The sequence below is a fragment of the Lepisosteus platostomus genome, chromosome 1, assembly GCF_059453375.1.
Source record: "Lepisosteus platostomus isolate fLepPlt1 chromosome 1, fLepPlt1.hap1, whole genome shotgun sequence".
In the NCBI taxonomy this organism is placed as follows: domain Eukaryota; kingdom Metazoa; phylum Chordata; class Actinopteri; order Semionotiformes; family Lepisosteidae; genus Lepisosteus; species Lepisosteus platostomus.
The window spans coordinates 80,079,454-80,103,774 of record NC_142611.1 but is presented as its reverse complement, the minus strand read 5'-3'; the positions used below and the strand labels follow the sequence as shown (position 1 = coordinate 80,103,774).

The following is a 24,321-nucleotide window of genomic DNA, read 5'->3' as shown; positions in this document are numbered from 1 at the left end:
CCCATTACCTTGAGTGGAGTGTCCAGAAAAGCGCTATATAAATGTTATCAATTATTATTATTACTGTGCCCATTTACAATAATTTAGAGGCCTATAGGAGCCTCTAGTGGCGGTGTTCTGTAATTACACCCTTTTGCTTCTCAGGCCTGCCACAAATACATATTGTATGTATAATAATAATAATTGCTTACACTTATATAGCGCTTTTTCTGGACACTTCACTCAAAGCGCTTTACAGGTAATGGGGATCCCCTCCACCACCACCAATGTGCAGCCCCACCTGGATGATGCAACAGCAGCCATAGTGCACCAGTACACTCCCCACACACCAGCTATCAGTGGGGAGGAGAGCAGAGTGATGAAGCCAATTCAGAGATGGGGATTATTAGGAGGCCATGATTGGTAAGGGCCAATGGGAAATTTGGCCAGGATTCCAGGGTTAGTCCCCATCACTATACTGGGGCATTAGGACCCACACGGACTGCAGGGTGAGCGCCCCCTGCTGGCCCCACTAACACCTCTTCCAGCAGCAGCCTTAGTTTTTCCCAGGAGGTCTCCCATCCAGGTACTGACCAGGCTCACACTTGCTTAGTTTCAGTGGGTTGCCAGTTGTGAGTTGCAGGGTGATATGGCTGCTGGCTGGTATAGGATGAATCTAGCATCAGCAACATCATTGTTTTCCTCTAACCTTAATGAAAAAGGACAAGGCAGCTGAGGAGGAGTTCAAGTGAGGAGAGAAATTCTGGAGACAGAGCACAAGTACCAGTGTCCTGAACAGGATGCAAGCCAGTGAATACTTTTTCATGTAGGATTTAAATAGAGAAACCAGTCTTCAGTTCCATAATTCCATAATTACTGTAATTACTGTGACCTCTGGAAAAAATGCTCATGGATTTGGCTGTACTGCAACTGTGTCCATAAGCAACATTAGCAGAGACAAATTTACACAGCCAGATGATACCCCGGCATATTCTACGCCACTGCTGTTGGGTGACATAGCAAATAATCTGATGCCAATTTCCTGAGAGAGGGGCTTTTACTTCACATGTCTGATACTTGTCTACCAAATACCCATCAAGACATTCCTGTAACTCAGCAAGCAGGCAGGGGCTCTGAACAAGTGAGAAATTAACTAGTGACTGCATCTTTTTTGGACTTCTGTCCATTTTAGGACGAGACAAAAAAAAGTGTATAAAATAAAGTGTTTTTTGGAGATCTAGATGGTTCCAATCCTTTTATCTTGATTTTTCTGTCCCATGCAAGTTCAAAGACGGAACAACAGTCTCCGTAACTGAAAGGTATTTGTTAAGAGTGAAAATGTTTGCCTGGGAGAAACAGGTCTGGGGGGAAACAACGATATTTACTCCTTGTAAATCCTAGATTAACTCTCTGTTCAGAACTTAATTGTGTTAACAGAGATTGCAACGAAAAAGAACGAGCGATACGTCCATCATCCTTTCTGCCCGACTGCAAACGATGAAATAAAACGTTAAACTACTCGAGACATTTTATTTTTTTTATTTTTTTCACGTTCACAAAGGACTTCGCTTTGGCTTCTCTGGCCCCCGGGGGGGAAACACACAGGTGGGGCTGGGTTCTCGGATTGAAACTCCTGCTCTGTCTGAAGTCGAGCTCAATGAACCCGTGAGCAGTGTTATCCCAGACGTGACGTGCGGCGGGGCGAAGCGGCTGCTCCTCGCGGCCAGGCGAGCCGGTCACATGACCCAACAAGCCCGTGTGCTCCAATAGGAGCGAGGAGGAGAGCAGGATGTAAGGAGGCGTTTCCGCAAATCTGAGCGCTGCCTGCTTACAGTGTGTGTTTTGCCAATGCATTCATCAGGAGGAGGACGTGAGATTTTTTTTGCTTATCCTGTGATTTACTGTGGGAGGCCAATTGAGGGTGTTGGTTGGTGCCGCTTTGCTGCCGCTGCTCCGCTTTCACTGTCGCGACGCTCAAGGGCGGACCAGCGCGGCGGCCGGGTGAGTGTGGTCGGGGGTCGCCCTGGGGGCTTGCCCCAGGTAAGGTCACGGCACCCAACGCCTGGCTCCTGCACCTCTGCTCAGCGTCGGCTCGTATAGGGTCTAACCTGGCGCACTGAGATACACGTCTAAGACACCGTTTCTGGGTAGGAGTTGTTAGGTCCGGCTTTCCTCCTTAAATGTAACAATCTGAACGTCGGACTCGGGGGTGCTAAAGGCACATTCCTGGATCGTGGGTGGACGCTGTGTTGTGAAATACCTTGTTCAGGGCTGACTGAATTGCTGAAATAAATCATTCAAACAATTTTGCATTTTAATTCACGAAAAGACTTCTGAAGTGAATTGTCCATGAATGACTCTGTAGAGTGAATGGGTATTTAGAAAGAAAACATTTCGTCCTGTCGGTTTTGTTTCCAAAAGAGCTTGTCAAGGTCACAGGTCACAGGTTGCTCAATGACAGGTTTACAGCCGGACTTTGTCCTTTAGAGCACTGTCCTGTGGTTTAGAAATGAGCAAACAATTCCAAAATACCTTGTATTTACGTCACAGTTTTAAACCAAAAAGATCTCGCAGTTCTTACCATATAATTGCATAGGTACTTCACCTTCCGCTGAGTGTGAATGTACAGCCCACCTGGGTGACGCACAGCAGCCCCACTGCACAGCCCATCTGGTGGAAACACGAGACCTTACTTCACCATTTCAGAAAGTGGGCCACATTTAACAAGCGCAGAGAGAAGCTTTGGCCAGGACTCTGGTGTTAACACCTCCGCTCTTACAAACAGCGCTGGGAGATCTTTAATGACTCGGTAGTTAGGATGTGGGTTTAACGGAGGACAGCACTACCTACATCTTCCAGATCTTCCATGCCTGTTACTCTGATAACGTGAGATTGTGAGTGAGGATTTCTTGTTGAGAGATTTGATTCATACTGATTTAACAGCCTGAGCTGTATTGTCCATTGTCACTCTCTTTTCATTTCTGCAATTGAGAGAAATGAATGACTCCCTTTTCTAGACATATTTAACATTTGGAAACCTAATAATTGTGAATGGTTATAGTGATATTGACTGTAGTGTGGCTAGATTTGAACGTTTTTTTAGATTTACATTTCAGAATCTCAGCGGGGGGGAGTGAAGGGTATTTATTATGGTCATTTAATTGTACCTTTCTTCCTTATTGGGATGTGATTATAGTGTTCTGTTAAGAGTATAAGAAAGGTTACTAACGAGAGGAAGCCATTCAGCTCATATGGACTCTTTGATAGTGTGCAGTAGGGTCTCATCTAATCTTCCCTTGAAAGAAGCCAAAACTACAGCTTCAAGCACCTGGCTGGGTAGCTTGTTCCCCAGTCCGGCAGCCCTTCGTGGATAAAGAAGAGCTTCTTTTCCTGGGTTTGAATACACTCCCACTTAGTCTCCGTTTGTGTCCTCTTGCTGGTGTTTCCCTGTTCATTGTGAAGAAGCCCACAGCGTTGATGTTTTGTTACTATAAAAATGTTTTGCAGATGCACGGAAAGAGTATTTTCAATTGTAAATGTGTAATATGTCATAGTTCAGTGTAACTCACAAGAGTTTAGTGCAGAGTTACAGTTTAGTGGTTCCTATAGTGCTGGAAACAGATGAGAAACGCAGGAAATGGAGAATACTACAGAAGCACTGCAGGGAAGCTTTTAAAGGCGTAAGACACATAGTGATATTCACTCCTGCTCCTGCAGTCCACCAGAGTTTACAGGCAACTTATAATCCTCAGTGAAGAAAGATCAGGGAACAGTAAACAACTGACTGAAATGAAATCATTAGGAGTCCAGGGTGGAATGAAAAGCAGAGCACATGATGCCCCCTTCAGAGGTGAATAGCACAGGTAGAGGGGTTTTATGCTTTTGGAACTGGCCTATTGTGCATCGCTGCTGGGCGAATCCTGGTCTCGGCTGGCGAGGATGAGTCCTCTCGTAGACGTCTGTTAGGGGACTGTTAAGCGATACATTTACAAACTGAACAGAGTGGACCTGAATTCACTGTTTCCATTGGTTTCTTCATGTGTATTCAATTGCTTGTGAAGGAGTGATTCGGTCACTGATGCAGAGAGTGGTGAGTATAGGGGGTTGCTGATTGAAACTTGTTTAAGACATGGGGTTCTAGATTCTGTGCAAAGGAATTGATGAGCAGGACCAGCTTTTGTGTGTAACATGTCCTGTTTGCTGGTGTTGTAGGAGAAAACTCCAAGCAAGGTTTGACCCGAGCAGCTGCCTAGAACAAAGCTGAAGCAAAGGTGTGTTTTCTTGTTGTTGTTTTTTTAAATACTTGAAAGCAGTTCTTCACAGCTGGCTAAGGTGTGAAATGAGCCATATTTTTTTAATAAAAGAAACGCATACTAAATCTGGCATGTCCTCTTGTTTAAGACTAGGTGTTTTTTTATGTCACTAGTTGTATGCTGTGAATCTTAAGCACTATTATTTTGATAATACTGACTTTTCAGCAGTGCTGAAATTACTTTTCTGTATAGACTTCTCATATTAAATATTTAAAAGAATGTTACTTGTTTAACTGGATTTCTATGGAGAGTATGTTTAGTGTGCCTGTCAGTTTCTTTTCACTCTTGTATTATCGTTTAATAACATTTTTCTTCACAGTACCCCAGATATGTCTGTTTAAAAATCATTCTATTCAGGGAAGGACTTCAACATCTTGTTTCAAGCTGCATGAAATTGTTCTATATTCAATGTCATCTAAACATGTTAATTCAGCAGGCGAAGATATCCAAGTATTCATATGATTTTTCTTTTATTCCACGAACATGTTTTTTTCTTACCTTAAATAGTCATGTAGGAGTAGAATTTCCATCTTTTAACCTCTAGATGTTTTTCTGACTCAGGTAGTAGACCTGTGACAATTCCTTTGCAGTACAAACACAAGTGCAGACTGTGCCGAGTTGGAGATCAAAGTGTTGGGTGCCATTGTATGATCATTGTGCACTCCCAATAAAATGTCGTAACTTCTTGCCACAGATATCAGAGTGGCTTCCTGAGCCATAAAATATACCTTCAGGACTAGAAGGACTGTTTTCTAGCTGTCCTTGATGTTTCAGTTATGTATAACTAATTGTTACTTAGGGGCAGGTGTATATAAAAGTGTGTTCTAATGAATAAAAACGTGACTAAATAAAACTGTTACCTCATTTAAAACATGCATGGTATGATTATTGTTGGGGCTACGGAACACACCACACAAAGAGTGATAGGATTTATAGAATTTATTCATTCCTTCACTTAAGCAGATACCATAAGTCATTTTTAAACAAATTCTCATTTACAAAAATGGCCTGCGGACCCAGGTATACAGTTGGGCAAACAGACCTCCTGGGGTCTGAATCCATGACCCTCTGTTCAGGTGTCAAGAGCCCTGACTTCTACCACATAATGCTGCCTGTCTTCATGGCGATAGATGGGCATTGAGCTGAAGACATAAGGAAAGCATCAAGTGCTAGTAGTTAAGAAAGAACAGGTTGTTTTACTTGTTACCTCTTTGGCTGGATGCCATGGGCCTGGGATCCATTGTTTGTAAAGGTTTTCTTCAGCTGAAGGAGTGGTTGAATATAACTGCATGCAGTACCTGAATGAAACTCTAGATATAGAGGCTGTGTTTGACTTGAAATGTTGAAACGCAGGTAAATTTATTTATTTTTATCCCCAAACGAACAATGTAGAACAGCAATTCTTTTTAATTCCACTCAGTTAACACTCCCTTTTTGAAAAAAAAATGTTTATTGTGCCATATAAGCTTTCAGTCTGATTCAAAGGAGATTTACCTACAGAAAGACATAATTCCCCTCTTGAGAGATTTTACCATTAAACTATTGAAAATAATTTAAGGTTTTAGTCTGAAGAATTACCAGACTGACTGGTGATTGGAGCTGTCACGCACATGAAGTAGTTAATCATCTGGTTAGCACTGTGAGACACAATTTCTTATTCCAAAGAAGCGATGAATTATACCAGTTGTTCTAAGAATAATTTATTTCAGAGGGCTTTGGAGAACTCAGTTCTCACAACAGCCACCCACTGCCCTGTCTGACTAGGCAAAAGCTTTGTAACTAAATTCTGTTTCTAATCATGTCCCAGGTATGGCCAGCCAATCACCTGTCATTCCACAAAACAGTATAAGCAAAATTATATTTAAGAAGAATATTAACTCTGAATGCCTTTGCTAAACAGAAAATTATATCTTCTCTCTGGTTTAAAAGTTTCAGTACGAGAGAGAGAACTTTGTCATTTAGCAACACGATCGGAAAGAAATTTCTCTGTTGCAGGTTTTTGCACACAAGCAATTCAAACAAAAGAGCAGTCATCTAGCTCGTTAGGTAGTAGATAATCCAAGAATCACATCCAGCTTTTTCTTAAAAGAACCCAGAGCACCGGCTTTAATAACACGACTGGGTAGCATGTAGACTCCCGCTTATCCCAGTCATGAGAAAATGCTTGGTATTAGAAGCACTCTGGTTATCTCATCCTGATGCAGGGATAGATGCTCTTGTGTGGATTTCCCAAGCCTGATGCGTGTGTTTGGATGATCTTGTGCCTTCCAGGAAGGCGTCATGGCCAGCTTCCAGATCCGAAAGTACCGGGACGAGGACTACGAGACGGTGAAGGAGATCTTCACCCTGGGCATGAGTGAGCACGTGCCAGCCGCCTTCGTGCACCTGCTGAAGCAGCCCCTCCCCCAGATGGTGCTCATGTGCGTCTTCTGCGCCCTGCTGGCCAGCTCCAAGTCGCTCGTCTTCCCCGTCATGGCCGTCACGCTGCTGCTGGCGGGAGCCCGTCAGGGGCTGAACCGCATGTTCAGCAGCTACATTGACCAGTGTCTGCGGGAAGACCTCCGCGACATTCGGAAGAGCTACATGGGAGGCCAGGACTCGTGCTTCTGGGTGGCGGAGAGCGAAGGCAGCGTGGCCGCCACTGTGGCCTGCTGTCCCTCCGAGAGGGAGCAGGGGTGCTTGGAGCTGAAGAGGATGTCTGTGAAGAAGAGTCACCGGGGCCAGGGCATGGCCAAGGCCCTCGCCCAGACCGTGGCGGACTTCGCCAGGGCGAGGGGCTACGAAGCCGTGCTGCTGGGCACCTCCGTGGTCCAGTACGAGGCCCAGAAACTCTACGAGGGAATAGGCTACAAAAAGACCAACGAAACCCTCGTGCCAAATCTGGTTGGTAAAGTGACCAACTTCACGATTTTCGAATACAGGCTGGACGTGTTGGAGAGAGAGGCGTAGGGGGAAAAAAACCAACTGGCTCGCGGTCCGTCTCCTCATTTCAGGACGCTCTGGGATACAGGTGGCTTCACACCTGCTCATTTGAATTGTGCGGAATAAGATTCAGACGCGAGCTTCCATTCTGATGAGAATTATTGGACCCTCCGTTTAAGTCATAAGTTGTGTATGTGACTTATTAAGCCAGAACATGAATCCTGTGAAAGATACTCTAGTCATTCTTGAGTTTGCCTGCTAAATCATCAGTCAATATTAATTGCTCAGTAGCAAGATGACAACTTGGCGCCTGTATTAGAAATGTGTAATAAACTTTATTAGGGGCTGTGTAGGGGCTGAAATCTCCATTACTTCCTAAGCGGATGTACTGTAAGCATCTGAGTGTTTTTAATACAGGGTCCAGAAGGCTGGGCCAGTTAGGTGATTTATGAACAGATGTGAGAAGAATACTTCAAAAGCTCTGCTATTTGCTTTTTGTATTAATGGAAATATTTTTTTCAGTTTTTTTTTTAAATAAACATTTAACCATGGCCTGTAAAAACGTATGATACATTTTCTCTTCATTCTTGATTTCTCTTGATGTTGAAGTATTCCTGCAGTGTTCCAATGTGTTCTGAAATAGCTCATGTAGGTAGATTTCTTTTCTTCTCTTTTCAACATGGAATAAACCTTTACATGTTCTGAAGGAGCCCTGCACTGAGCTGAGGGTGTCTGCTGGTCTCCATCTCCAGATTTGCTTAGATAGTGTTTAGAGCCTATCAGGGACGAGGGCAGATAAATATATAGACCGTTGTTTGAACAAGGGCCTTCCTGAAAAATCAAGAAATCATGCATGCATGGCAGGGAGTGGTGCTTCTGTTTGGCTCCCTAAGGCAGAACAGTCTACAGGAGCCATTGTGGAAAGGGCTGGGGAGTCATGTGGTCTCTGTTCCCTTAGTGGCATGGCTACCAAAGCTCTGGCCTGTTGAGGCACTGAGGCTTGAATGCAAAGATCAGTCACTTACATTAGGTGATTTACTCAGTGTTTGCTCATACTCCTAGTTTGGTATCATCTGCAAATGTAACTAGTTTACTAGTTAGCCCAGAGTCTGCTCTACGTCACAACAGCAGTGATCCACAGATTGTGTCACCCCGATTTGAGTATTCACCCCTTATCTTTACTGTTTCCATTTATTAACTGAATCTCAAGCCAAACACCCAGTGCCGTGTCCCAGAATGCTCTGTATTGAGAGAATTATTCTTTTTATAGGGAATTAACCTTTCTAAGGAGTCTTTCATTGGAGTATTTTATTGCCTGCACTTCCTCATAATCCTCTGCACGTGGTTAAAGTACTGTTCTGCTGTATTAGTCGTCTGAGCTGTCTGCTAACTGCCTTGCTAGCTGAGTGTGTTTCGTAAAAGGTGTCAATCTCTTTGACTGCTAGAAAAAAACACACTTCACCTAGAGAATATTAATTGTTAGGAGTATTTTTAAAAGCTGTGTTTGATAGCACATCATTTGTTGTTGCTTCTGTTTCATTTACTTTTAATGTAACTCAAATCAACAGCAGGTACAAGACTTTATAAACACCTCACCAACCCTGTTCTGTTTTGAAATTTTGCTTTAGTTTAATTTTGAGTTTAGTCATCAATTCAGAAAGGTAGACTTGAATTTTCATTTAAATCTAAGGCCCATTCAGGCTGTAATGGGGTTCTTGTCAGTGCTTGAAAATCAATTAGCACTGTTTTCTCTTTATTTCATGAAAGTTATGCAATCGAACACAAGATCAGTTACAACAAAGAGGTGTCATCATTTTTTGTTAGTATGTGATTGATCCGAGAATCTTCTCCAGCCATTTCTGGAGGAAAATTGGAGTATCCATTTTCCATAATGTGTTGTTCAAGACTCCCACAGCTCTTGGTGTAAAGGACTTTCTTTTGTTCTTAAATGCATTTGACCTTAAATTCCGTGTGTGCTATGGGTCATGTTTCACTCTGGAGTCCCAGACTCCCTTAAGTTGATTTGTGAATGACTTTGAGGATTTGGGGTACTTGAATCAAGTCTTGTTGCATTGTCTTTGTTCAGGGCTAAAGTGAGTCAGTTCCTTTACTCTGTCAGTGTAAGAGATTCCTTTAAGGTCAGCAATAAACCTGTCCTTATTTGGACTGATTCCAGTGCAGCTACAGTATGTCATTCATGAAGTGTGGTGACCAAAGCTCTAAAATGCATATTAAGTCTGTTTTCTGCTTTTTGATTAAAAAGAGTACAGCATTATCATATTATAGAATGCTTTAAATACTTCTCTTCTATTATTGTTCTTTCCAATTCAATAAGAGTCAATTGTGTAACTATTTAATATTTTTGTGTGGCTGGGTTGATATGGAGGGATGTTTTCTGTTGACACTGTGGAGCCACAGGAGTATTATGATCATTATGATCAGATAGAGTTGATGCTGTTTGGTTCACAACTTTGCCTTGTTCCAGATCGGGAGATAAGACATTATTCAAACAAGCAGTTTTTAACCAAAAGAAATCAAAAACGCATATTTAGTATTAGGTTTGTATTTATCACTGTCGAAATTCTTCAAGAAAAGAAAGGTTTTTTTTTAGAAAGAAGGACAGAAAATAAAAGGAAAACAGTCTCACTCACCATGTGAGATTAGTGAGATTCCCTGTTGTGAGGCGTGCACTGTATTTGGTTTGGCCTACAGTACAAATGTTGTGTTTGTCATGGTGTGACAGTTAGGAGGCTGTCAGCTACTGATAACTGGTGTGTGGGGAGTGTACTGGTGCACTTTGCTGCTGTTGCAATGGGTGCAGCTACACATTGGTGGTGGAGGGGAGTCCCCATTACCTGTAAAGCACTTTGAGGGGGGAGTTCAGAACAGTGCTATATAAGTGTGAGGAATTATTTATATTATCATTTAACATAGGATGTAAGAAGGCAGGATGGCAATTCGTCCTCGTTTTTTTAGTAACTGAAAATTGTAGAAATTCTCTCTCTCTTTCTTAGTTCTTGAATAAAGAGGGACAGCTGCTGTTCCTAAACGTTATATAGACTCACACCACAGACCCTACTCATGGTTCCTTCCAGCTGCAGAAGAACAGACTGAGCTCTTGAATAGAGAAGACTATGAATCTTGACTGACTTCTTAAAGAACTGTGCAGAAGTTCGACCCAGTAGCCTACAGAATCAATAGTGCAACACAAATCAAAGCACCAAAACTGAAACTATTTGGAAGTGCATTTAAAACGAAGAACGGTAGGCACCCCAATACACAAAGCGGTTTGGTGGTCTGGATAAGGCTACCCCAGCCATGATGTTAAAGCTAATGCAGTGGCTTTTTTCAGGACAGGGCTAGATGATATTGGCAGGTTAGTTAGCTTGCAGTATGATTAGCCTCTATTTGACATTTCTTGTCTATCTGAACACACATCAGTTATTATGTAACAAGTAATACAAATATTTAAGGTAGCACAAACATAAAAGATAAAAAGCTTATTTCTTTGTGATTTATTAAACAAGGAAGAACTGTACTAATGATTGAATAAAAAGTACCACTTATAACTACAACGAATTTAAAACAATATCAAAACTTATTTTTTCTGACAATGTTTGAATTAGAACTTTGGCCGTGTGATTTGAGAATAAGCTTTGATATGTTAATGAACATCTTAAACCCTCTTTACAGTATCTTTTTTACAGGATATTCCTACAGTTTTTTCTTGTCAGTTCATTTAGCTATTGAGAATCTGTGAATTAAATTTGAAGACAGAATTACAAGATCTATTGAAATATTCTTGTTGGATTTGAGAACAAAACTTTAGCCAACAATCTTGCACGACATTTGTTTTCACTTTCAGTTTACTTTCAGATTTGAATAAAAATATCTAAGAGCCTACTTGCCCCCCTGTGCTGGAATGAAATGCACACTTACTTTTCCATCTGAATGCCAGCTGTTATAGAGAAGAAAAGTTTTCCTTGTCTCACGGATAAAAGAAATGAAGACACAAGCTGTTGATTGGGTAAAGATGATCTGGTAAGCAGAGGGAGTGGTCGGAATATTCTGGGTGGAAAGCTTTGAACTTCACAGTAGGTTAGGAAGAAGTGAGACAAGACACCTTAATCTATACGACAGGATTTGTGTGCAACATCCCTGCACTTCATCAACTCCTCTCTTCCTGTTTTCTGTGGGTTTTTTGCTTTGTGTTATTATTATTATTTGCATCCTGACCGTGTTTTTTTTTTTTTTTTTTGGTGGCTTTGGATAAAAGTGTCTGCCGAGGGAATCGATGGATGTGAAATCTTGGGACACCCAGCTGAATGGCACTTTTCCCAGGAGGACTCTGTGGCCGATGGGGGAAATTGGCACCGCATGCCCCCGGAGTGGTGGGCCAGCAGTGCTCCTGGGGAGACCCGTCCCAACATCACCGCCTGCTGCAGGAAGCCAGAGCACCTGGCCCAGCCTCTGTGTGACCCGCCGCTGGAGACGGCGATCTCTTCCTGTTCAACAGCTGACCGGGCGGAAACCAGGGGGCCATGAGGCCCATCTAGCCTGTTTGATAGTTAGCAGACAACAGATCCAAGGATCTCATCCAGCTGCCTCTTGAAGGAAGCCGGGGAGTCAGCTTTAACAAAATGGCTGTGCTGCTTGTTCCAGGCTCCAGGAGAGGATATATCTCACAGTCCTTTCCATCTTTATGATTTATTTTTCCAGCATCAGGATCTTACAAACCAGGGTAATAAAAAGAAAGAAAAAGGACATGTACTGTAACAGTCTGCCAATGAAAACTTCAACTTTTGTTGACCTGCCAACGAACGTTCAGTTATTGGTAAGGTGCGACAAATGTGGCTTTGAGGGATTTATAATAATCATCATCATCATCACTTAAAAATTCAAAATGTTGTATATGTTAACAGTTATACTGTATGTGCTGCTTCCATTGACTAAACAAAGATTATTTGAATAGCTTGTTGTCTATGGTGTCTATGTGTTTTCTCCACATCACACATGATTCCTTTAATATCTTTGTATTGCAGCATACATGCAAATGAGCATTGATTCAGGCTTGACATTCGACCCACATGTGCAGCATATTGTGAAAACATCTTTCTTTCACCTCAGAAATATAGCTAGACTATGCCCTGTTATCACTAACTGTGGTTGAAAAGCTGATCAACACATTTGTGTTTTCCTAAATTGACTACTGTAATGCTCTCCTCGCTGGGGTATCTAAATCCACATTGAACAAACTCAAGTATGTCCAAAGTTTGGCATCAGAATCCTGACCACGTCTAGTGCAAGTGATCACATTACTCCTATCCTGGGCAGCAGCCATATCACCCTGCAACTCACAACTGGCAACCCACTGAAGCTAAGCAGGTGTGAGCCTGGTCAGTACCTGGATGGGAGACCTCCTGGGAAAAACTAAGGTTGCTGCTGGAAGAGGTGTTAGTGGGGCCAGCAGGGGGCGCTCACCCTGTGGTCCATGTGGGTCCTAATGCCCCAGTATAGTGATGGGGACACTATACTGTAAACAGGCGCCGTCCTTCGGATGAGACGTAAAACCGGGGTCCTGACTCTCTGTGGTCATTAAAAATCCCAGGGCGCTTCTCGAAAAGAGTAGGGGTGTAACCCCGGTGTCCTGGCCAAATTTCCAATTGGCCCTTACCAATCATGGCCTCCTAATACTCCCCCTCTATGAATTGGCTATATTACTCTGCTCTCCTCCCCACTGATAGCTGATGTGTGGTGAGCGTTCTGGCGCACTATGGCTGCCGTCACATCATCCAGGTGGATGCTGCACATTGGTGGTGGTGGAGGGGAGTCCCCATTACCTGTAAAGCGCTTTGAGTGGAGTGTCCAGAAAAGCGCTATATAAGTGTAAACAATTATTATAATTATTATTATTATCCTGGAGTCCTTGCACTGGCTTCCTGTCAAGTTTCCTGTTGACTTAAAAATCCTCATGCTCACCTATAAAGCTCTGCATGGCTTGGCACCTCAGTACCTGTCTGACCTATTATCGCCCTGCTCCCCACCTCGCAACCTTCGCTCTTCTAATTCTGGCTTCCGGTCAAATTCCATGTAGACTTTATGCTCACCTATAAGTCTCTGCATGGCTTGTCGCCTCAGTACCTGTCTGAGCTATTATCGCCCTACTCCCCACCTTCGCTCTACTAAATCTGCTCTCCATACTGGCCCCCGAGCCCATCTACACTCTGTGGGTGACAGGGCCTTCTCCTGCTATGCCCCAAAGCTCTGGAACTCTCTCCCCAAGGATATCAGAGAGTCACCTTCTCTAAACTCCTTCAAATCCAGACTCAAAACCTTCTTCTTTAGAAGAGCCTGTACTTAACTGTTCCATTCTTCACCCCTCTGCTTTTCTTAGTACCTCCATCCATGGTCTCCTCTGTATGTTGTAATTGTGTTTTATCTTGTGTATTCTTTTTATTTATTTGTTGTCATCCTGTAAGGCGCTTTGAGAAGCCATCTCTAAAGGTGCTATATAAAATAAAGTTGTTTATTATTATTATTATTATTATTATTATTATTATTATTATTATTATTATTAATACTGGACAGAGTATGTATTGTGTTTTCAGAGCTTGTTTAGCTTAATACCTTAGTCACGTAAGCTATAGCTCTATGTAAAGACTCAAGAATAGGACAATATTTGACAACAACTTGCCGATACAACTTGTATTTTTGTAACTTCTTTAGAAGAGCCTTTATTGAACTGGTTCTGTTCTTTCCCCCTCTGCTCCTACTGTATTTAGTACCACCATCTACAGTCTCCTCTGTGTATTGTCATCATGGATATCTTGTGTTTTTTTGTTGTCATTCTGTAAAGCGCTTTGAGAAGCTACCTTTAAATGGGCTATATAAAATAAAGTTTATTATTATTATTCATTGCACTTGTGCATATGATAAACTGCACTAAACGGATACTGTTTATCATCTTCGATGTCAGCTAAACCTTTCCTGTAATTGCTTTTAAATTGTATTTAAGTTAAGAATATGGACAGTTTATTTTCAAGACAAGCGAACTATCTATTCTTCCATAATTTGAGGTCTAGAAGGTAAATGTGTAGCGCATGGAGTTACGTCAACCAAAGTTAAAAATACAAGACAGCGGGTCATCGACTCTTCACAAACTTTATAGCCGCCCGCAACTCCTGAACCCAAGTAAATACCGCGTATCTGCGCATGTGCGTCAAGGAAGGTGGCCGCGAAGAATGCCTGTCTGAAATTAAGACAATTTTCACACAAACCGTTTTAAACCAAAATACATAAAAATAGCGTATAAGTGTTAAACCTGTATTTATCACTGGAGTTGCTTCAAGAAAAGAAAGGTTTAAAAACATTACGTCCGGAGTTGGTTCAGGCAGCAGTCAGGCGAGCCAAAGCCAGGCACAGGAAGTTGCTGTGACTGTTGCTGCTTGGTGAATTGGAGGAGAGAGAGAGGTTGATCTGAATCTTAATTTCAGGTAAGAATGGTATGCAATTAAAAAGAAAGGAGGTCCAGCGAATGGGGGACACGGCTCTCGGAGGCAGTGGGGGAATATCTGGAAGGGGACAGGCTCGGGAGCCAGCTGGCCGGCTGTCCGAGGGGAAGGGAGGTGCCGGCTTCAGGCCCGCTGATGTGTGGACTGTGAACACTGGGTTATAGTCCCGGGCTGGAGGAAGACAGGACCAGGGTGTGCACCCGGGATGCTATAAATACGAGCGGTTTTAGGGAGAAAACTGAGTGAAATTATTTCCAGTGTAAAGAAGGAAAACGATTTTCATGCTGTTTTTTTTTTCCTTTCCATACAGTGCTACATCAAAATGAGTGTTTTATAAAAATGAGTGCATATAAAAACGTGGAGGGAGCTTCTGTAGGCTATTTGATCATGGTTTAAAATGGGATTAAGTTGACAGACAGACAGACAGCATTAACTTGTGTGAAATTACGTACTGTAATTGGGGGAAACTAGCAACACTTCTCTTTTAGATCCATTTGCCTTTTAAAAACAAATAACGTTTTATTTTTGTAATTCTAGTTATCCAGCGTAGAAAGAACTGTAACCGCATAGAAAGATATAATACTGTAACAAACACTTTATGTTGTCTATGTGATTTTTATTTACTATACAAATCAATTTGGATTTATGAAAAGGGTCACCATATAAAGAACGGGTAAATGTACTCCATAGAAAAAAGAGCTGTAAACATGGCCTTTTCCTTTTGCTAGAAGTTCAGCATTGAGATGTGGTTGTATATACTGCAGCAGCTGGAGCAGCCACAGTATTTGTGCTCATGACATATAGATCCATTTTGATTAAAAAGGAGTCGAGGCGTTGCTCTTCCTTGACAAAGCATTGACACCACGGACCCGTTCAGCTCTGTATAACGTTTGGAGTGGAATCTGCTGTGGAATTCGTGTTTACATAAGTTGACATTATTACCTTTGAAAAGCTGAAGGATTAATTAAATGTGCTTTGTGCAATATTGGCTACCCAGTAATATAACCCTCTCCAATGAAAACATTCTTCATGGATTTGTTGTTGCAATACTTTTGCTTGTCCCCAGAGGGAGCCATTGTGCAGCCTAAATGTACAATAGTAGTTTAGTGTTAATGAAAGCTTCTGAAAGTCTAACTCCTGAAATAGTGAGGTATTGAATAAGTATAATGAATATAGTAGGTATTGCTATCACATGCGTTTGTACTAGTACCATCTGAAATATGTACATTTTTACAGGATCATTAGTTGTAATATTTGGCTTCTAGAAAAGAGAATAGTTTTTACAACTGTAAATATGCTGCCCTGGTTTTTAAATGTGTGTAGCTGCTTCATATCCAGGAAAAATACCTTTTTTGCATTTACTGCTTCATGGGAAAAGTGTTTAAGCACTACAATTCTTCACTTAAGAATTTGATGTTATTAAAGCAGTAGATTCTCCTGATGTCACTCTTATGATTCTTAGGTTTGTGTTTATAAAAATAATTCTTAATTGTGTGCTTATATTGGATAGTAGCACAGATTGTTAAAAGGTATATATTTTCAGATTGCAGTTGATATGATTTGGTCATCTGCTTTCTAGACGCAGTTCCTCCTCCTCGGGTTACAGAGATTTGGAGATGATGTATCGGTTCAGTTTATTTGCCATACACACAAGTGCAATGAAATGCTTATTTGCATGTATGCTCCCATACGAAGACATTAAAGGAATCTCTGAAAATATAAACGGAACAGCAGCAGCAACAAGAACAAGTTAAATAACATACAACTTTAAAAAGTCAAACTAGCAGTGTGAGAAGACGAGAAAAACATCAGTGTGAGCCAGTGGCAGGGGTAGAGTAATCAAATAAAAAAATTCAGTAATCAAAACTAATCTAACTATGCTTGTGTACATCTATTGTTATTACATTAGGGTATTAAGATACTTTTTGTAGCCATGTAATGATTTGCAATGATGATTGAGGTAAAAGTTTACCTGTTCTACCAAGTAAACAACATTTTAAAAAAATGAACCATGTTTGAAAAGGTCCTTTGACTCTATTGCTTCAATAGAAAAAACAAATAAGATGTCGGTTGCAGGGTCCTTTTAGGTTGTTCTGATTTTGCAAGTGACCATGATTCTGGTGTCTAAAAAAAGACCTTCACATTGTTGTGTGTTGATAAAGAGTGGCACGACAAAAGAAGATGTACCTCTGAAGTTACAGTTGTGAGAAGTGCTTTGGAATCATCTTTATTCCTGCATTAGTGGCACCTAAAGTGTGATCTTCACCTAAGTTATAATAAAAAATAATTATTTTTTATTATAAATATAACACACAAACAATTGTACTTTTTCTCGTCTATATTGAACACATTGTTTAAACACTCACTGTCTGTGCTGCAAAAAGTATATGAACCTCCAGGATAATGACCTCTGTTAGAGAAAGTAATGGATTTAGTCATTCCAATCAATGAGATGACATTCGGGTGTTTGTCTGAGATGCCCTGCCCTATAAAAAAAACCCCACAAAGTGTGGTTCCCAACAGAGTCTGCTCTTTACAACACAGGTTTGAAGTGAAATATGCCTCCATCAAAGGAGGTTTCAGAGGACATCAGAAGAAGAGCTGTCGGTGCTCATAAGGTTGGAAAGGGTTGCAAAAGCATTTCTAAAGACTTAGGCCTCCATCAGTCCACAGTCAGGCAGATAGTGCACAAATGGAAGAAACTCTCTACTATTGCTACTCTCCCTAGCAATGGTTGTCCAACAACAATCACTGTAAGAGTGAGCTGTACAGTGCTCAAGAAGTAACAAAGATCCCAACGATAACAGCTAAGGATCTCTAGGCATCTCTTGCTCTGGCTAATGTCTGTGATCGTGAGTCTACAATAAGGAAACCGCTGAACAAGCGTGGTGTGCGTGGGAGGATACCAGGAAGGAAGCCACTGCTCTCGAAGAAAACATTGCTGCCTGTCTGCAAAGTTTGCGAAAGACCACCTGCATGTTCCACAGGGCTACTGGAACAATGTTCAGTGGACAGATGAGACAGAGGTGGAATAAATAAGCGATGTTACGTTTGGAGGAAAAAAAATGTATACTAACATTAAAGCCTCATCCTAACTGTGAAGCATGGTGGAGGGAGCATCATGGTTTGGGGCAGATTATATCAGCAACTTCTACAAGAGCATGTCAGGGTATGTATCCGCGATCTGAAGCTTAATAGAAGCTGGGTCATGCAACACAACAATGATCCTGAACGCGGGAGTAAATCTACCACAGAATGACTTAAACAGAGGAAATAGCCAGTTGGAACTTCTAAAGCAAGACATTCATGCAGGACATCCCCAACATATCAGTGAATTGGAACAGTTCTGTAAAGAGGAAAGGGCCGGAACTGATGTGCAGGACTAAACAGCAGCTACGGGAAACACTTGGTTGAGGTTATTGCTGCTAAAGGAGGTTCCACTGGTTTTTAAATCTGAAGGTTCACTTACTTTTTCTAGCATAAACAGTTTAAATAATGTGGTTAATATGGACATGAAAAAGTGCAGTTGTGTGTGTGTTATTTCTTTAATCAGTTTGTTCTCTATTAAAAGGACAGACATGAAGATCAGGTCACATTTTGGGAGCAATTACTGCAGGATTACAGATAATTCCAAATTTTTCTCACCACTGTAGGTGTAAAAGCAAACTGGTTGACAAAGGTCTGGATTTTGCAGAAACATTGTATTCCCACAAAAACCCTCTTGCTTAATGCAGTCCCTCATAGTAATCGATAACTTCACTGGGTTCCTTCTTGCATTATGTGTAAAAGAATACATCACAAGAGTCAAATTTAATGGTGGTTTACTCTCCACTGTCATTATAAAGGAACAAATAGAGGTTAATTGCATGAGGAAAAGTCAAAAGGAGAAAAAAATATTTTGAACTGTGGAGCTTTCATCAGGTGAAGGGCCTTCTCAGAAATCTCCACAGCCAGAATGTTGTTTTTCTACACTTTATTGGATAATTATCCTTTGGTTCTTTCTTTAATGTTTGCATGCTAAGGTAGTTCTCAGCTCAGACTTTCCCTTTAAGCATTTCTCTCCCATGTTATTTTAAAATGTCTCCTATAAAACATTTGACACAACAGTTGTCTCCTAAAGTGGACACAAAGCCATTAAATAAAGTATCACTTGCTAGAGGAGACCTGGTGCCTATTTCATTGTGCTTTTGTCAGTTTGCAGTTTGTAATTGCCACCAACAACGGTCTTTCCACATTCAGAACTAAATAATGCACCTTATCCTTTTCCCTGCATACTGTATAAGGTATGACATTATATGTAAGTCTTATTGTTTAAAGATTGTGGGGATCTGGAACAAGCTACCCAGCCATGATGTTGAAGCTACCCTGGCTTCATTGAAGAAACAGTAAAATGGGGTGCTCAGATCGATTATAATTAATAGAGGGATAATATGTTGGAGGGCCTCCTCTTGATTGCATTCATTTTTATGTTCTCATATTTCTAAAGATGCAGTAGACTCTTGCCTTTCTCTCATTTCTGAATTTCAGAAGATTTATTCCCCTATTTTGGTAATGCAGAATAAACATTAAAGCACTTCTTATGTTTTGGGTTTTATAGATAGGCCCAAATCCTGAGTGTACCATATTTTGAGCAAATGACAATCCTAACTGGAGAGGTCAAGAGGTTAATAGATACTTCAAACGGGGTACTTGGCCTGGTATATTTAACAGATGGAGAGCCAGGAGTCATTCCCTTCCTGTAACTGTAGTAACACAGCAGACTCTCTGTATGGAATGCTGTATTCATCCTGTTTGCCTTCTACTTCAATTTCTTTTGGATGGAACCACCTTAAGTAATTCAGTATACTGTATGCTTTTTGATCAGACATATACTTAAATGTCCACTGTTTCAGGAATTCAGCAGATCATTATTGCAGTCTAGCCATTAAGGACCCTTCTTTGCACCCAAAGTGCACAATGTAAAGAAATGTTTAAGGGAGTGTGTATAACTACAGAGCTGCCTTTGTTCAACATTATAGTTCTCTTCTCACCCACTGTGATTTTCAGAGTATATACTTGATGGGATTCCTTCTCAGAGATATGGTTTTCTCAGGAATATTTATATCCAAGTTTTTCTTCCTAAAATGTTTCTGTTTTAGTGTTGTCTAGTCTCAAGTGAATCCTTGCAACTGCACTGACCCAGCCCCCTGTATTTTATTTGAATGTGATCTAATTTAAACACTGATAATGAGATCGACCCATGCACAATGAAAGAAATGCAGTTACTGAACCTTTCATCTAATGCATATTCAGAGGTGTGTAATCTCCAGTATGTTAAGGCTCATATTCATTTTTGTTTTGCTGTGAGTCATGCAGAGCTTATAATCAACTTTAAAAATGTGGAATCTGCAGGTAACCGTGTATGCCGTTAATTGCTGTACCATTGTACAGTATCTTCCTTTGTTGCTTTGTGTGGTAATAAAAGAAGCATCCAAATAAAAAAAAAATCTGGGCTTGTTTTGTAAGCGAACAAGTAGAAGAGGTATCATTTTCATTGTGACTGAAACTGACAAGCGCAGTAGCCTTCATCTTGAATCTGGAGTTGAAATGGAGCTCTTGCCATGGCCTGAGCTCACCCAGCTCTTGTGCACATGATGATTGGCCAAAACTGACCGCTGAAGCCCCTTTCAGACAAGCATTTTCTCTCCTCACTAGTGACACAACAGACAATATACTGTATAGAAATATATAAATGTAATCTAAAATGCTGCATTGAGATAGTTTTATAGCAATTTAAATAACTCTATAGCTGTCTTATACCACTCCTACACCTGTCGTGTCCTATAGTAGCATTTGCACAGTGGTAAAGGAAACTTAATTGCTGAAAATGTAATTCGTAAGGAGCCTGTTATTCAAAGATTTGTGAGGTTGCTTTAATATACTGTGCCTCTGGCTGGAAGGTTGCCGGTTCAAATCCCGCAGCCGGCAGAGGAATCCTACTCCTTTGGGCCCCTGAGCAAGGCCCTTAACCCCAACTGCTCCAGGGGCGCTGTACAATGGCTGACCCTGCACTCTGACCCCAAAAACTTCTCTCCCTGTCTGTGTGTCTGTGTCTCATGGAGAGCAAGCTGGGGTATGGGAAAAGATAAATTCCTAATGCAAGAAATTGTATATGGCTAATAAAGCAACATTAACATTAACATTATACTGTTTTTCAATTTTTGTTTTTCTAATGCCATGGAATAGTAATTTATAACCCTTTATTCCAAATGAATAGGCCTAATAGTTTTAATGCCACATCTCCAGTCATTTTAAAGACTGGTCTGCTAGTGCATGGTAGCACATTTCTGACATTTGCACAGCAGAGGGTGCATAATAACACATGATCACCATGAGAAAATAAACTTGACAGGTGTTGCAAGGAACCTGTTTTGCTTAGTATTTTGTACTTGACTGGGGCACAGTGGTGTGGTGGTTAGCGCTGTTACCTTATAACTCCTGGGTGCATGTTCTCCCCATGTTTGTGTGCATTTCCTCCCAGGAGATTTGATTGTTTTGACTTGTCCTGTACTGAGGTTCTATACAGGATGAGAGGAATGTGCTCTCAGTCCCTCCTCATGGCCTGTGCTCCTGTGACATAATACTGCTTTCCATGAACCTCGTCAGTAAAAGTAGCTTTCTGATAAATGATAATGGCTGGATAATTGGGTTCTGTACCTTGGTGAACTGAGGAACTCATCTGGATCTTCCTTGAAGGATCCTTGTGAATTGGACATATCAATATTGCTGGGTATTGTGTTCAAGCTACATAATGCGGAATTCATTTAGAGAAAGAGTCTATCAGCAGGATATACATTAATGGGCCTAAAGACATGAACTGCATGTATTGTCCTGGAAACAATACTTCCAAGTCAGACATTACTTGAGTCGTGACAAGCACGTCTTCTTCACTGCAGCACATTCTATTGACATTGATTCAGAGTTGTCTTAATTTTAAGATTTTTACATAACAAACAACTGCCAGTGAAACCATATTCATGAGTTTATATCAGCAATCTGCCAGACCTACAGTGGTTTGACTGCCTGTCTACTAAAACATGAGTGGCTGTATTGTCCTTTAAGTGACTTTAAATTTTGACTGTGCAAAAGGCAAAGATAGATTGCCATTATAAGAAGAATTTATACAATGCTATATATATAAAGATATATAGATTCTTGTGGCCCAGTGCAAACCATCACAATCTGTTGGAAAATCAAATGTATTGCAATGTGCAGTCTGTGTGACGTAATGATTGATCTTGTAATAGACTCGTGCTGTAATAGCAGCTTGGTGACAGTTTATGAAGGGGTTACTCTAAACTGCGAAAAATCAGCAGGCTGGTGAACTTCACTGCTCTTTCAAACGAGAACGATGCCCAGTCTAGAAACAGCAGAGCGCACCCTTTGTATGGCATTGATCAGATCCCATCGGAACGAGGCGATGAGCCCCCTGTTCAGCTGGGACCTGAGATGGATGGATCGATGAGGCTGGAAGGGGACTAACCTTGCCGTCCTTTCCAGACTGTTCCCCTGGATACCGCTGCCGCACCTGCAGCCCCCTGGTTGCCATGGCGATGCTTTGGGGCTTGAATTGAACCACAGGCGAAAACAATATATGCACCCCAAAAAACGCAGCTCCATGAGGTGTCCTCCATGCGGCGGAGCCCCTGGGCATTCTTTCCTTGGGGTGCCTCGGTCCCCCTGCTTGCAGGTGGCCAGAGGCCACGGCGAAGGGTAACTGCCACCTTCCCGCCGGCTGAGATGCCAGTGTCTCCGTCTCGCGTCGTCTGATTTTGTGGTGCTGCTTTCCCGCTGTGTCAGCCGCTGGGATCCGAGGCTTCTGTTCTCCCGGGCTGTGCTGATGCTGTGAAACTGGTACAGCACAGGTTTTGAAAGCGCCTGCTCTGCCTTTTATCTTGTTCTGATGGGTCCTAAGGCCAGATTGGTTGCCGGGGGCGGTGAGGGAGTGGGTACCGCAGCGTCCCTGCATTCAGAGCAGCACGGGGCTCCGGCAGCAGGATTTTCAGTGCCACCTCAGAATCGGTGTCAGTGCAGGGCCGCCTCGTTTCTTAACCCTGTGTTGTACTGTGTGTGTTTAATGGAGCAAAATCCAAGTTTATTCTCAAACTGTCTCATAGGAACTCAGAAGGTGCTCTGAAAAAAGAGCTCTCCAGGGTGTCAGCCTGGCTGTCTAGAGATGAGTCAGCAGTCTTGTTTTTAGAGTTCGTGTCAGGTGCAGGAAGATGACCACAGAGATGCCTCCTTTCCATCTTTGTAGGCTGTAAAGGAGCAGGTAAAGGTTTATGCCTTGCTGAAAAGAAAAGAGACACAAGGTTTCAGCCGTGGAGCCTTCTCTTTAGGTGTCACCTTTACCTGTTCTCTGTTGTAGCATGCCAGGCTGAAGGTCTGCATTTTAATATGCCAATTCACTACCATTAAACAGATAAAAGCTTCGAAAGCCAGGAGGAACCAAGTCTTCTCTTTGTTACCTTATAATTGCAGTGATACCCCTAATTGTTGATAGTAAACCCAATGAGAACACATTCTGGGCTTTCTTAGGTTTCCTCTTTATTGGGGTTTGGCATCATCAAGTGAAAAAAGAGAACCTTGTTCGCGTATAATAATTCGTCAACTTTCTGTTATTGTTTTAGTGAGGCATCCATGTCTCATTAGCACTTACAAAGACCTCTGAGACACACCGTCTGAATATTGCCATCCAATTATTGTCACGGTTTGATCTGATACAATTTTGTGTACAGTGCCCTTCATGCTCGGGTCCCCCAAAAAGCTTTAAAGAGCTAAAAACATCGCATTTCCAGTTATTTCCAAATATATTCAGCAAGACCGATTTTCAATCTAGATTCAAAGGAATCTCGAGATTCTCCATTTCCAGCGCACACAGGATGTGATTCTCACAGGTGTTGCCTACGTCCTACAAGCAGGCTGGGTTGGCAGAATGCCCTCTCTTGTTTGTAACCCATCTTAGGTTATTGTGAAGGTGCCATAATTGTTCCAAATACAGAGCATAATGAAAGATTCAGCACTGGTGACCCAGCTGGTTCTTATTTGATTCTTGAGCCCCCAGACAGCATAGCATCTTTTTGACTTGGTCTGTAAAGCTCCACAGTCTCCTAACCTCTCAGACCCCATGTTTGAGTGAAGACCCCTGATAGTGGAATAATGAGATGTTAATGGGACCACCTTTCAGACCTGCTCCTTTTGAAAGACTTGGCTGAGTGACAAAAAGAAATCTGAACAGAAGCAAAGGAAAAAACACTGCACATCCAACTTAAAGATGGCCAGTCCTTGCCTTTTGTTTGTGCCTGGTCGCTAGGGCTGCTGCATTCAGGCAATGTTTACACTCCCTGGGTTATGGGTTTGTCAGCACTCCTTTCTTATTGCTTTGAGGAAGAGGGTTTTCAGTGTTTGCTTCATTGAGGAGTACATTACATAGGTGAGCTGTTGGAAACAGACATCTGCCACTCCAGTATTTCTGGTGAAAGTTCTAAATGATGGTCTAACAACAGATAACTGTGTTTTCGATAGTGTTCAGATCTCCTAATGTCCATCCTTATGAA

At 41.7% G+C, this 24,321-nt stretch overlaps 2 protein-coding genes and 2 long non-coding RNA genes across 7 annotated transcripts in view; 2 read left to right on the top strand and 2 right to left on the bottom strand.

Moving 5' to 3' along the window:
* The first annotated feature begins 1,770 nt into the window (after window positions 1-1,770).
* nat8 (N-acetyltransferase 8) lies at window positions 1,771-7,776 on the top strand. 4 transcript variants are annotated; one of them, XM_088638435.1, is made up of 3 exons: window positions 1,840-1,980; window positions 4,192-4,250; window positions 6,564-7,776. In XM_088638435.1, exon 3 carries the CDS (start codon window positions 6,573-6,575, stop codon window positions 7,239-7,241), a length of 669 nt encoding a protein of 222 aa, XP_088494561.1. In that variant the 5' UTR covers window positions 1,840-1,980; window positions 4,192-4,250; window positions 6,564-6,572; the 3' UTR covers window positions 7,242-7,776. The 4 variants fall into 4 exon arrangements, with proteins under 4 accessions (XP_088494553.1, XP_088494561.1, XP_088494569.1 ...); XM_088638443.1 differs by lacking the exon at window positions 1,840-1,980 and adding an exon at window positions 1,987-2,126; XM_088638451.1 differs by lacking the exon at window positions 1,840-1,980 and adding an exon at window positions 2,617-2,873.
* LOC148679012 (uncharacterized) lies at window positions 1,820-2,839 on the bottom strand. Its single transcript, XR_015939984.1, has 2 exons — window positions 2,733-2,839; window positions 1,820-2,667 (listed from the first exon to the last, which is right to left on the bottom strand). It is a non-coding gene; the product is annotated as an uncharacterized LOC148679012 (long non-coding RNA).
* Window positions 5,217-23,377, bottom strand: LOC148679010 (uncharacterized). Its single transcript, XR_015939983.1, has 2 exons — window positions 22,248-23,377; window positions 5,217-5,434 (listed from the first exon to the last, which is right to left on the bottom strand). It is a non-coding gene; the product is annotated as an uncharacterized LOC148679010 (long non-coding RNA).
* Window positions 14,558-24,321, top strand: part of LOC148679009 (dynactin subunit 1-like) — a 79,488-nt gene continuing 69,724 nt past the window's right edge. Inside the window, exon 1 of the mRNA XM_088638310.1 lies at window positions 14,558-14,707. The gene's annotated coding sequence lies outside the window, so the exon portion shown is untranslated. The remainder of the gene's footprint in view (window positions 14,708-24,321) is intronic.